The 14,976-nt window shown below is 36.1% G+C and overlaps 1 protein-coding gene across 8 annotated transcripts in view; it reads left to right on the top strand.

Annotated features, from left to right (window-relative positions):
• pam (peptidylglycine alpha-amidating monooxygenase) overlaps positions 1-14,976 on the top strand; it is a 402,733-nt gene that overhangs the window by 270,705 nt on the left and 117,052 nt on the right. For all 8 annotated transcript variants that reach the window (XM_039758909.1, XM_039758910.1, XM_039758908.1 and 5 more), the window contains exon 8: positions 6,555-6,603. In XM_039758909.1, the coding sequence (XP_039614843.1) occupies positions 6,555-6,603 (49 nt within the window). The remainder of the gene's footprint in view (positions 1-6,554; positions 6,604-14,976) is intronic.

Raw genomic sequence — 14,976 nt, 5'->3', positions numbered from 1 at the left:
TCTACAATGACATCTGTTTTCAAAGAATTCAATCAGCAAAGATTAAATACTATTTAAATAAAACTACAGAAAATAGGTAATGTAAATACTAACATGCTTTCTCCTTCAGTTACACAACCTGGTAATTTAGTCCATATACTAGTGACCAATGTATTAAGCACAGAACAAACAAAAAATCAATCAATGCTAGTACTATACATTTATAGTAAATCAATATTGTCATCTCCCTCCTACACAATTCAGAAAGAAACCTGTGCAAGTAAAAGCCCAGTATATATATTAATCACTACTTTGTGCTGAAACATCCAAAATCCTAACAGAGGTTCATTTGTTTATTTTCCTACAACATTAATACATTTTTGCCAAAGTATTTGTTATGCCTGGCACCAAAGACATGAAGCAATACTGAAAACCCACTACGTGGATGCTCACCGCCTTTCTTTTTTTTTCCCCCAAATTGGCCACCTGTCTTCCTTCCTAAACTCAACATCCCAGTTTTTCCACTAAAGCAGTATTTTGTGAAATGGACTGGAAGATGCACATTTACTTCTGTAATAAAATAAAAAGATGTATTTTTCTTTAAGACTGGGAAATAAAATCAACACCTGTAGGAATAAACAGATTTTGGCAATTGAGAGTACTTGTAATTACACTATTTGTAATATCCAGCTCTAAGGCAATATCTCAAGTTACACTGACTCAGTCCATATATTCATGGGGAGAATATGCAAACTCCATACAGACACTGACCAGGTTAGCATTATAAATGTAGAAGTTGCAATCAGTGATAAAATATAGAAGAGATCTTTTTGTTTTGTAGCTATAATTCCAGGATATTTCCTACATAACCTAGAGAAAATTGATCCACTTTAATTTGAAATGCAAAAACATTCACTAGGAACAGTTCGCTCTTTTCAAGTTAATGCAGAACTCCAAGATCCTGCAGAGTTCCTCGAGTAAAATCAATGCATTCAGTATATGTGGAGTTAATGAATATGGATCAGTAATATAGAGCACCATATCATCAGCATAAAGAGATACTTTTTATCCTTCTCTTATAATTCCAGGATAGGTGTAGCACTTGCAAAAAAGCTTTAATGATAATTAACAGCCCTGTCTAGTTCTTTATTCTAGATAAAATAGTACAATTGTATATTGTTTTTACAAAATAAATCTTATAGGTTGGATTATAATGACAATCATCAATAAGTGTTCTGTTCAAAACCATATCTGCCTAGAACAATTTACAGTGATGTACTGTATATTCAACTGTAAAAAGTGTATAATGTGCCCAGATTTAATAAGACCTTGTGAAGTTCAGAGTAGGAGTACATACAGTATTATGCTAAACAGTCAGTAAAGATTTGAAAATACTTTTAATTGATTCAGTGTTTTTTTTTTTCTTTCTTTTTTTTCCTCTATTCGTTTTGTAAAAACACTTACCTGGATCTTGATTTCATCATTAACTACATAGATTGGTCTGCACAATACACACTATTAGAAAGGTTTTTATTCTTCTTTAGATAAAAGTAATTTATGTCTGGCATACTGTTTTGGTAATTATCCTCTCCAGGTTTCTTAAGCATGGCTGACATTAATTTAGCAGGTAATATTTTAGAAAGATCCAGGAGATACCAGCGTTCTTAAACGGCAGCAGTCTTGCTATGTAAGGAGGTTATAGCATTTCCTTTTTGCACAATGCATTGAGCTGTGGCATTTCTGTTTTTATCATCGAGATAAACCTTACTTTCTTTATGCTTCAGTGTGCTTATTGTCTTGTAACATGTAATATGTTGTTTGTTTAAAAAAAAAAAAAGTCCTTTCAAAAATGGAAGAAGTCCAGCCCTGATGTCAGATCAAAGCTCACAGAAACCATTGGAACCCAATTATATACACCCTACAGTTTGAATATGTCTTGTCTGAAGTGGTCTTCATGGAAGAGTTCCTGCTAAAAAGCCATTGCTCTGAAGTGGAAATAAAGCCTTAGAGTTTCACCTTTGCCCAAAAATACAGTGACTGTGGTATTACAGTGGCAGCAAGTAAACTGTATTGGCAAGTCAAAATCTGGGTGAACTTTGGCCTAATCAGGGAGCAGTTTGACCTTAAAAGATCTGGGGCCTCATGTATAAACGGTGCGTACGCACAAAACGTTGCGTAAGCCTGTTTCCATGTTCAAATCGCGATGTATAAAACCTAAACTTGGTCGTAAAACAATGCACCTTTCCATGGTAGTTCATACCCTGTCATATGCAAGTTTTGCGCTCGGTTTTGCAGACTGGCAGCACCCAGCATCAAAGCAGTGCTACTGTTCTTATGTGGTTACCCTTCCTTTTTTAGATCCACATCCTAGACACGGCTTTATAAATACACTGAAATTAACCACATATTGTTTATTAGTTTAATACATCTGATTGTAATTAACCTGTAACAATATAATGGTTGACAGACTGGCCAAACTATTCCACATACCATAACTGCTTTAGCGTTGATACTCTCACTGCACCTTCTTCTTTCAGCTGCTCCCATTACCACATCGGATATTCTTTTTCCATATAACTCTCACTGCACCACTCTGGAGTATCACTGTATCTGATTGTGAATCACAGCTGTACAGCAGCTGATCGGAAAGAGAATTGTCGGTATACAGCATCAAGCATATGCTGCCTCAGCCATGCTGTCTATTAAACTGCTCTCATATGGCAAACGCTTCAGAGCATTTCTTTGCAGTTCAGAAACTTATAAGTACAATTACCTCACTGTAAACTTGCGATACAGTTATAATATTGCACAACCTGAGCCACTTTATAAGACCTGTATTTACATATGATGACGATATCATTTTTAAGATGAAATGCAGCAAATAAAGCAGATAAAACTTTAACTTCATTTAAATAATCTATATTGTTAATAAACATGTGAGGACACGGTGCCGCAGCGCTAGCGAGACGCTGCTGCTCTGTTCACGGATTGTTCCTGCCTCGCGCTGTATTCTTGCTGGTGCTGACGTGACACTGGAAGGATAGATGGATAGAATAATTAAACACGTACTACGAAGATATTTCAATGCTCCTTAAAAGTTTTGAAGAATCGGCGTTCTAAGCTTACAGATGGCTTAACATCTATTACAGAGCTGATTGTGTGGCGATTGGGTATTTGGAGAATGAAAAGTAAGGACAGGAATTGGAGGTTAGTACGTTTGAAAAAGACAGTACTGCCACAATAAAGTATTTCATCGAAGGTTGCACATAGCGCAGCAAGCATCTTGCGAGAGACCTGAACAATCACTGCGCTACCGTGTTCCCATGTTTAATAACATGCTTTAACTCCTATCATCATGAAAATGATATACATCTCAGTATTTTAATTATTCAGAGAGCTGTAATATCACAAATGTAATGGATTCTGTGTCCTGTTGGAGGAAGAGAAAGCCCGGAAACGCGTAGCGATTCACACACATAGAGCACATAGAAGATCATATACAAAACAAAGTATTTAATGTGCTACTTTAGTTACAATGGGATTTGAGAAACTAGTAAATTAAACGATTTTAAGGTGAAGTTTATGATGTTCTACTTTAACACTAGAATTACCAGAGCCTATGAGAAAACTCGTAAATCTGGCACACCTTAAATTCTTTCTCACCTCTCCGTCAGCGTCTTTTGTCCTGTAATTGTGTCGATAAGCAGCCTGCTATCCTATCCCCCCGCCCTCCGCCACAGTTCAATTCACAAAGAAGTTTCTCAGTGCTCAGTGTTTATCTTTGAATGAAGTGCTGGATCTTTATAGGTTAAAAGAGTACATCGTCATTTGGAATACATACATTTCAATTGTGTTCAGTGTCTTCAACAATCTATGTAAAAATGTTGTTAACACAGAAACTTTTTTCATGTTTTAGTAATAATTGACAAAATGTAGACATATAGTTTGTAATGTGTGAAAACTGAACTCCAAATATCAAAGAAACACTTTCACAAAAGGTACAAATATAACAGAACAGATGCGCTTCTATTCAAAAATATAACTGTTGAAAAGCAACACGCATTAGGGTGTGACATTGACACACATTTACTACGACTGCTTTGGTGACGCAACAGTATCAGCAGTTGACTGGTAATCAAAACTTCATGGGTTCAATCCCCGACGAGTCCATTTTGAGAAGTCAGCTGCTTTTATTTATACTATTTTAGAATAAAAACATACATTTGATTTCAGTCTGTAACAGCGGTATAAATGTGTGATACTTGTAAAGGTTAGCTTTGCTTTGTTTTTTGTTTTTTTTTTGTTTTTTTTTTTTATTCAGTTTCATTCTCTCAGTTGCGTTCACGATCCTACACCCCCCTCCCCCATCTGACACTGCTGTTTTCACATAAAGACGTGCTATAGCTCTGTACTCTGTAGGAAGTATGCTCAAAAAATGCACGTGTAATGCCACAAAAAGTGTACGTAAAGAATGAAATTGAATGAAATGAAATCCATCAGACACTGCTGTTTTCACATAAAGACACGCTATAGCTCTGCACTCTGTAGGAAGTAAGTAAATAAATCCAAATAAATAACATCTGGACGTGCCTGTTCGGTCCCAGCTTTATTCTGCAGGAGAAAATACAAAATGGTTGTGAATGCAAATGCTACTGAAAGGCCTATCAAAACAATTGCTGCAGTTTTTATATTGTGATGTTTTAAAATGTGGCAATTTTGAGGCTGATTGTGTCTCTTTAATAAAAGTAGGACAATGATTCCAGAGATTATGGGCCTTTTGCCCCCTACCTTGGTGTTATTAATTTGTGGAATTTTAAGCACTCCTGTCTTTTGTGATCGAAGCATATAGTCTGCAGCAAAAATACTAGTAAGTTGTCAATGGTAAGGCTGAAAGCTGCTAAGCTGTTTTACGACTTTAAATGCCAAAACACGTTTTATTTACTTGTTTATGTTTATCTGTGCTAACCTAAAGCCAAAGTTTAGAGTAGTTAGTGAACAACTTCAGCTACTACATAGTGAAACAGTACAGCAATCAATCGTGACTTATACAAAACATAACCTACCTGTTCAGTCCTATCCCCTGTACATTTTATGTTAGAACTTTAATTTAGTAATAATTTTAAGGAAGAGGGAAAATGTTTTAATAGAGCTGAAACACAACAGTTAAGATAATATCTTCTACAGTTATTCCTTGCTCCATGGCAGAGTATACATTTCACCATTATGAATTAAAAATGTTTCTAGACCATAAAAATGAATATTTGTATTAGTGCCTTTACCATCCTTTAAAATTGATCAATTTTTCTTATTTACTTAATTTTAAGGATATGTCAGAGATTTTTTTTTTTTTTTTAAATTTGTGGCAGTGTTACTCATATGAAAAATAAGTTTTTATTTGCTACTCTATAATTTGCTTCTTGATGGAGATTTGTGGGATGCACATCCAGGGCACAAAGCTCCCGTTCCACCACATCCCAAAGATGCTCTATTGGGTTGAGTTCTGGTGACTGTGGGAGCCATTTTAGTACAGTGAACTCATTGTCATGTTCAAGAAACCAATTTGAAATGATTCGAGCTTTGTGACATGGTGCATTATCCTGCAGGAAGTAGCCATCAGAGGATGGGTACATGGTGGTCATGAAGGGATGGACATGGTCAGAAACAATGCTCAGGTAGCCTGTGGCATTTAAACGATGCCCAATTGGCACTAAGGGGCCTAAAGTGTGCCAAGAAAACATCCCCCACACCATTACACCACCACCACCAGCCTGCACAGTGGTAACAAGGCATGATGGATCCATGTTCTCATTCTGTTTACGCCAAATTCTGACTCTACCATTTGAATGTCTCAACAGAAATCGAGACTCATCAGACCAGGCAACATTTTTCCAGTCTTCAACTGTCCAATTTTGGTGAGCTCATGCAAATTGTAGCCTCTTTTTCCTATTTGTAGTGGAGATGAGTGGTACCCGGTGGGGTCTTCTGCTGTTGTAACCCATCCGCCTCAAGGTTGTGCGTGTTGTGGCTTCACAAATGCTTTGCTGCTACCTCGGTTGTAACGAGTGGTTATTTCAGTCAAAGTTGCTCTTCTATCAGCTTGAATCAGTCGGCCCATTCTCCTCTGACCTCTAGTATTAACAAGGCATTTTCGCGCACAGGACTGCCGCATACTGGATGTTTTTCACTTTTCACACCATTCTTTGTAAACCATAGAAATGGTTGTGCGTGAAAATCCCAGTAACTGAGCAGATTGTGAAATACTCAGATCGGCCCGTCTGGCACCAACAACCATGCCACGCTCAAAATTGCTTAAATCACCTTTCTATCCCATTCTGACATTCAGTTTGGAGATTGTCTTGACCAGGACCACACCCCTAAATGCATTGAAGCAACTGCCATGTGATTGGTTGATTAGATAATTGCATTAATGAGAAATTGAACATTTGTTCCTAATAATCCTTTAAGTGAGTGTATAATTGTGATAATAATTTGTAAAATATAATGCACATATCTGTAAATATTCTTAGCAGGTGTCTTGCGGTTTTTGATACATTAAAAACATTTTTTATTTGCAGATAAACACAGAGACTGTTCTGGAGTATCACTTAGAATGACATTAAAACCGTAAGTAATTTTTTTTTTTAAACATTTGTATTTTGCATTTTCCAAGTTCCTTTATTTATGTTTCTTCTTCTGGATGATGGACTTAGAAGCCATCTATTAGCTTTAAAAATCCTTAGTGGAGTACTTTGGCCAATATGAAAGTGTGTGTAGAACTGAGAAATACTGTATGAAGTAGGGCTGTTCAATATAACGATATATATCGGATGACAATATGAAAACGTCTATCGCTGCACATTACGCTATCGTTTGTTTCGTGGTGTCGCAAAATAAACTGTTTACGGCAATATTTTTTTCATTGTTTTGATGGCCACCACGTGGATGCAGACACACTAGCATGGCTGATGAAGACGAGGCAACACCAGGTAGCTCCACACAGAAGGACCTTGTTCCTAAACGAGGGGCTACCTCTGTAGTATGGAGATGGTTTGGATTTGAAAAGTCTGACACGGACCAGAAAACGGTACTGTGCAAATTATGCTGCAAACTGATCGCTACCACAGACTCCAACACGATAAACCTCTTCTACACCTCCGCAAAAAGCACGTGAGCGAGCATGCAGAGAGTTTACAACTGAGAGGCAGGCCACGTAGGATATTACAGTTGTAAAGGTACTATTTAAACGAGCATGTTAAAAGCTTGGAAGATTAATTGCTACCAAAACAATTTGCTTAAGGCATAATTTTCCTGCAGCGTTTGCTGTCAGCATTAATCTTGTTAAAATTACGTTTACGCCACAGCTGCATTAACACGGCAAATCTCCGTTAATGAGTTACGCGGATCGCCCGTGCTTGGGGCTGGACGGCATCAACACGTTAGCGCCGTCCAGTCCCACGCACGGGGCGATCAGCTGTAACTCATTAACGGAGATTTGCCACACTACGATGTGCAAATTAACATTTTACTAGAATGTAGCCTAAAAATATTATATTTAATATTATATATTTAATATATTTTGTCGTAAGCCTTATTGCTGCTACAGTTTGAAGTACAATGTTTACATTTGGATTTGACAGTTAATGTTAGACTTGTATTTATTTTGTTTAAAGGGTTTATTGGCCTTATATAGTTTAGTTGTTAGAGCTTTGATCCTTTTATATTTAATATATGTTGTGAGAGTTATTGCTGCTACAGTTCACATTTTGTTTATGTCAGGCATTTTATATAGCAGTATTTTATATTGGGCTTTTAGTAATTTGTTTTTGAAAAGTGTTTTATATTTGATACATTAACATTTTATGTTTACATTCTAAGTCAAACATTTGCTCAAATGTTCTAAATAAAAGAACAGAAATAATTACAAGTTGAGTACTTCTCATTTTTGATTTTTTTTAATTTAAATGAAAAAAAAAGGAGTGGTGATTATATAAACTATTCACTGAATACAAAGAAAATGTACTATATCGTGATATCGGGATATGAAATGAAATATCGGGATATAAGATTTTGGTCATATCGCACAGCCCTAGTATGAAGTTCCATGGTCCTGTATTTCAGTAGTCCTATTGTGTGTTTCTAAAATAAAATCATACAAATGGAACCTCTTCCTTTATGCAACAGTAGAAATCTGATTCTGCAACCTGTTACATGACTTGAATCTCAAAGTGATGTTTTGTAATTGTCCTTGATTTTAATTTACAGATTGTGTTGGTGACAGTTGCAATTTCTATAGAGCTAAGAACTAATCTTAAAACATATAGAGCTAGCTCACAGTGCCTTGTATAGAAAATAAATAGGCTTTCAATGTGAATCATCTCATAGCAATAAGTATTCTATAAAATGAATCCATAACTGCCTTTTTTATTTAATTGTGTAGTTTATTCCTTGTAACATACATTGGCACTGAAAATGGAATTCCTTTTGATTTTGCTGTAATGATTAACTCGCAAAATACCTTTTATTAGCCAGGCACTGAAATTGCTGATACCCCTTTGTTTTGTATTGATTGCTTTTTTTTTTTTTAGTTAATAACTTTGATGTCTGCAAGATATCATGCCCCATCTAGCATACTAGGTTGTGCCACAAAAAACATTGCTTTTAATGATTTGTGCTTGTGGTTTCATGAATATATATTACAAAAATAAACACTGCCACATCTAGAAGTCTGCCGCCATAAAAGCTTTGCTAAAATGATGCATAAAGTTGGTAATGAAAATGTTGTAAAAGAAAGTTTGGATTGACCTGCCATCCAGTTGCAGTTATCACAGTTTGTCCTGCTAGAGTTAAGAATACTCTGTTTTAACACTAGAATTACCAGAGCCTACAAAAAAACTCACCTTCAAACGCTTCTCACCTCTCCGTCAGCGTCTTTTGTCCTTTAAATGTGTTGATAAGCAGCAAGCAGTCAGCTATCACATTCCTCACCGGTGCACAGTTTTCTTAGCTCAAGTCTGTTTACTTGCGTGTCAGTTGCTTGGAGTTGTATAGAGTGAGAAGTCAAGCAGAATCACACCTTTTATAAATACTATATCATTATTTGGAACACATGCATTTCATCTGTGTTCCGTGTCTCCAACGATCTATGTAAACACATTGTTAAAAAAGAAAAATTTTTCATGTTTTAGTAATAATTGACGAAATGAAGACATGAAGTTTATAATGTGTGAACCCTGAAGTCCAAATATCAAAGAAACACTTCCACAAAAGGTACAAATATAACAGAACAATTGCACATTCATTCAAAAATATAACTGCAGAAAAACAACACGCGTTAGGGTGCGACATTGGCACCCATTTACTATGGCTGCTTCGGTGGCACAACGGTGTCAATTTTGACTGGTAATTGAAACTTCACAGGTTCAATCCCTGACGAGTCCATTTTGAGAAGTGAGCTGCTTTTATTGTTACTATTTTAGAATAAAAACATACATTTGATTTCAGTCTGTAACAGCTGGTGTAAATGTATGATACTTGTAAAGGTTAGCTTTTTTTTTTTTTTAAATTCAGTTTCATTCTCTCAGTCACATTCACGATCCTACCCTACCCCAAACCCATTTGACACTGCTGTTTTCACATAAAGACGTGCTATACTTGTGACTTTAGGCTGTAGGAAGTAAGTAACTAAATCCAAATAAATAACATTCGATCTGGCTCTTCTATACAAAGTACTGTAACTTGCTTTCTTTTTTCTTCGGTTATAGTATTGAATAAAAGTGCACTTGTTTTGTTATATTTGAACATCAACATTTATATGTTACTTACATAAAAGCCAGATCGAATTTTATTTATTATTTGGATTCAGTTACTTACTTCCTACAGCCTAAAGTCACAAGTACACTGCAGAGCTTCCTGTGTTTGAGCGACACGGGCATGCTCAAAAAATACATGTGTAATGCCATGAAAAGTGCACGCAGACACTTCAGTTTGCAAGCATTGGCACGAGAATGCAATCAGACTTCTTTTTAGGGCACATACACTGTCCAGATGTAAACACTAGCGTGGAAAGTCGCTTATTCTAAAATAGTAAGAATAAAAGCAGTTCGCTTCTCAAAACAGACTCGTTGGGGATTGAACCCATGAAGTTTCGATTACCAGTCAACAGTTGATACCATTGCGCCACCGAAGCAGTCGTAGTAAATGCGTGTCAATGTCGCACCCTAACGCATGTTGTTTTTCTGCAGTTATAATTTTGAATAAAAGCGCACTTGTTCTGTTATATTTGTACCTTTTGTGAAAGTGTTTCTTTGATATTTGGACTTCAGGCTTCACACATTATAAACTTCTTGTCTACATTTTGTCTATTATTACTAAAACATGAAAAACGTTTCTTTTTTAATGATGTGCTTACATAGATTGTTGTAGACACAGAACACACATGATATGCATGTGTTCCAAATAACGATATAGTATTTATAAAAGGTGTGATTTTGCTTGACTTCTCACTCTATACAACTTCATGCGTCCCGACCCACCTTAAAATCCTTTCAAACCTCTCCATCAGCATCTTTTGTTTTGTAAATGTGTCGATCAGCAGAAGCAGAAAGCAGCCTGCTGTCTCGTCCCCCGCCTTGGTGGAGCTCAGCTCTGGCAAAAAGTTTCTCCCATCTTAAGCCAAAGGCTTTTTATCTGCATTTGAGGTTCCTGGAGTTGTATAGTGTAAATAATACAGTACATTGTTATTTGGAATACATGCATTTCATGTGTGTTCCGTGTCTACAAGGATCTGTGTGTAAGTGTAGGATGAAAAGAAATAAATGCGAGGTAAGAAAAGCTGCACATATTCCTAAAACAGAAACCTTTTCCATGTTATACTAATAATGACGTGAAGTGTATAATGGGTGAAGACATTATGGTGCCAAGTAGAGTGTAGCAGTCTATTAGCCAGTGAAAGCGCTGTAAAGAAGCTGTCTGTTGTTATGGTCCTACCTTTGTCCCATCTAATAGCTGTCACAGGACATCGTATCTTTGATTGCCAGTACAACAAATAGTTCTGAGCCTGCATCAGCCATAGCGCTACTCTTGTGAAAAGAATAGAGATAAATGCCATCAACTCAGGGGGAGAGGCAAGTTTGTTGTGCCACGTGAACGTCACTTAGAGAATAAAACTGAATAATAAAAAAACAAGCGCTAACTTTAACAAGTAGCCAAAATTTACACCGGGTGTTACAGACTCAAATCAAATGTATGTTATTGGAGTGTGGTTTGATTTGTGTGGGAGGCATTTAGAATCCAACCCATTTTTCTCAACTAAACGTTCTAAAACTTTTCATTGCATTGTCATGAAGTTTTTATTCCACTGATCCTTTTTGGCTAAACTCATTAACACAATACCTGCATATTTTGGTAATATGCACATCATTCCCGCAGTAATGTTGCATTATTATAATTTGCATTCCTGAATTATGACACTTACCATTAGTGTCTCACATACACTATATTTCACTGGTACGCAATTTCTTTAAGCTCTCAACCTCAGCATATTCTCAAAATCAGCAGGGTTGTCTCATAGTATTTTGAAGCATAATTTAAGCATCTGTCTATTTTTAAAAATATCTTCAATTACAGCTTGACTTGGAGCTGAGGCCTATTCCTGAAGCATCAGGCATTTACCTACTCAGTCCTTCACAGTGCACTCCTATGCTCACTTAAAATTGCATAATTTACAGTCATCGAATGGCATGACCTGCACATCTTTGTTATGTGGGAAGTAACAAAGGTAACACATGGAAATATGAACATTTGCTTACTCCTTACAGTAACTAGTCATGGATTTAAGATCAGGCCACTGAAGTTGTGATGCTCCAGTGCTGATAACTGCTATTGAAAACAGCACTATTTTTACTAAGAGTAAATGTTTCCTACTGAACACCATTACATGAACATTCTACCTTGCACTGCATGTCTGAGGTATGGACATGATTACGTTTTAGCATGAAAAGTCTGGGGATTTGTGGATCTAATACTTTAGACTTTTAGAACATTCTATGCGAGTCATTTTGTACTTTTATGGTAGAGTTTCTCAATGTGAGCAGTGACGTTGTAAAGTCTTATAATGTTAGGGATGTGTTGCAGAGGTTGGGAGGCATTTTGCTTGAGCCAGTTGACAAAGTGAGTTATGCAAAGAGGAAGCAACAGAAAAGGGCAACAATGGCTCAAACATCTTCGAAAAAATACTATCAGAACAATTTCAAATATCTACAATATGGGGTTTCATTCCTTCACAATTAAATGTGCAGCCGTCAATGTGCAAGCAGGTCTTGTCAAACGAGGCCATTAAACCATCACATTATAGGAACACCTGTTAAATTCATGCTGGAAAGGCACCAAAAGAACTAGCCTACTTCCAAACTCTCATAAAACAAGCAGTCAAAGAGAAAAGTAGGCAAATTATTTGATCAAAGCGCAAAAATATTAGTGGCCTCTTACAGCATCTCACTTTTAATTGCAAAGTCAGGGCTGCCTTTTACAGTGGAAGAGACACATTAGTTCTCCCAGAGATAAATGAGTCTGTTTCCACAGTTATGGAAAATGACTCATTGCCACTTGTAAGAGCGCTGTACTTGAGTAACAACACTGTGGATTAGAAAATAAAAGAAATGATCCTAGATTCTGTGGAACAAATATCGATGGGCCTTTAGTATCCAGCTGGACAAGACAACAGGTGGCAACAAAGTCTTGTTAATGGCTTATGTTTGCTACTTTGCTGACAAAGACATGGCTGAGGAGTTTCCTTTTGGTCATATTTGATGACAAACACACAAGGTCAAACACTTTTCATTGCACTTGAGGAGTATCTTAATGAAAAGTTCATGGAAAACATAATTGCCTGCCTTACTCATGCCCCTCCCCCCTCGGTGTTCGTCCATTTCCGTGGATTTACCGTATTGATTAAAGAGTGTGTGCCACAAGTCCTCACAATTCACTATGTTTTGGACCATCACAATCTTGTGGCCAAAAACATAAAATCCTGTATGCCGCGAGTCCCTGAATTTCGCCATCAAGGCAAATGTCCTGAATGACCAGCTCTTTATGCAGCTGTGCGGTGACAATGCTTTTTCTTTAAGCCCTCAACCACAATCCTTTTATAGTTGCATAAAGGCGCCACTTGCTTCAGTTTCATTTCAGTTTCTGTCTGTGATTTGGTATAGAGTAAATGCAACAAAACTTTGGAAAATCAATTCTAGAATGGGATGATGCCTCCCTTACTTTCTGTGTTGATCCTTTTTGAAAGCTTTCACACCGTAAAGTTTTTAAACAGAGTCTTGTCTTTTGATAAATAAAGCATGTTCATTTCTATTATCTGAATGTGCTTCTGATAGTTCTGCTCGATTAGGAGATGCATTAACGTAAACAATTCATAAACAGCTATGTCACAGACCTAACATTACTGTCACTTCATGCTGGTGGCTTTATTTTCATGCAGTCTCCCAGATTATGTGGTTACATAAATGTCTTAAGTGGCTCTGGAAGTTTGTATAGTGTTTTTTTTTTTATATCATTGCATGAAATCCATATCACAGACCATTCTCTTCATTTTGGTACTAAAACATCTAAAAAAAATGTCAGGTGATCTACATTCAACATTACTTCCTCAAGGGCTGTCAGGTTGAACATCACTATTCAAATATAATCTCAAATCTGTATGAAAAAATTCTTATTTGAAGGCATATACTGAAATTCGATTGTAAAGTGATGGTCCTTTGTTTTACGTTGTATTAATTTGACATTGTGTTTGTCCAGACATGCTATTCCGTAATACTTCTGTATTTTGCATATTTTTTGCAGATAACTTCCACATTCATGGTTTTTATAAATTTTAACTTTTAGTTTCCTTCATCATTTATAAAACAGACACATTTTTCTACCATATTGCTCTGCTTTTTGGTTAACCTGTTTACTGATAACACATTTTCAACACTTTTCCAGAGCCCTAAAAGTATTGTTTTGGTCCTGATCCTATTCCATTTCACTCTTGAACCAGAGATCCTTGATTTGTTGTTGCTTTTGTTAAAATTGCTAAGCATTCATTGTGGCAAGCAAAAGCTGCTTTCCTTTCTCATTAAACATACCTTGAAATAACTGCTTTATTTCTGATTTTCCTTTTATCATTATAATGTATTTAAAATTGCTATTTTAAACAACATTTTCAGTGTCAGGAAAGCATAATTAGCTACCTTAACCAACACACGTGTCTTTTGGAGTCTCATGGCTTGACACATAATTCCTAAAATAAAGGCTTAATGAAAAATAAGTATTACGGTTATGTGTGTTATATTTTTACAGTATCTTTAAAGACGGAAAATATCCAATTTAGTTTAATCCTGCATGTTATTCTTTGACCATTTTATGCTTCACGCTAGAAAATTACCAAATCAGGATGCAATGCACCCTTCCTTCTAGAAATTACTTTTTTTTCTTTCCATTTATAACCTATTCGTCTTGTGATTTGTTTTAAAGTTTTGCTTTGTATTATTGTCTTTTTTTTTTTTTTTTACTTAGTAGTAGAATTTTTAAATTGGTGTTAAAGAAAGTGTTTGACAAATAAAACTTTAATGAGATAGAAATACTTAAATATTATTACATCCTTTAACATTTATACATTCAGTAACTGCATTTGTGAAGAACAAATAGATTTGCCATCCCTCGACTTATATAGAGCACTGATCATGTCTTTTGCACTCAAGGACTAGAAAGGTACATAGAGAAGCAGAGGGCTAGAAGTACAAGGCACTAAAGTATCAAGTGTGTTTAATGTGTTTTGGTAATCATGAGAAATTTTGTATGAGTTTCATATATGCATTACATATACGAAGTTAAGTATCCTGGTCACACTTTCACTGTTTTATCTACAGAAGATCCCTATTTTGTGAAAGTCTGTGTTTCCCAGGTAAAGACTACCTCAGTTCGTGAGTCATAAGCGCTGCATGCTTTGCAGTT

This window comes from Polypterus senegalus, chromosome 7, assembly GCF_016835505.1.
Source record: "Polypterus senegalus isolate Bchr_013 chromosome 7, ASM1683550v1, whole genome shotgun sequence".
Taxonomy (NCBI): Eukaryota; Metazoa; Chordata; class Cladistia; order Polypteriformes; family Polypteridae; genus Polypterus; species Polypterus senegalus.
Note: the sequence above shows the minus strand (reverse complement) of the source record. Positions and strands in the feature narration are given on the sequence as shown.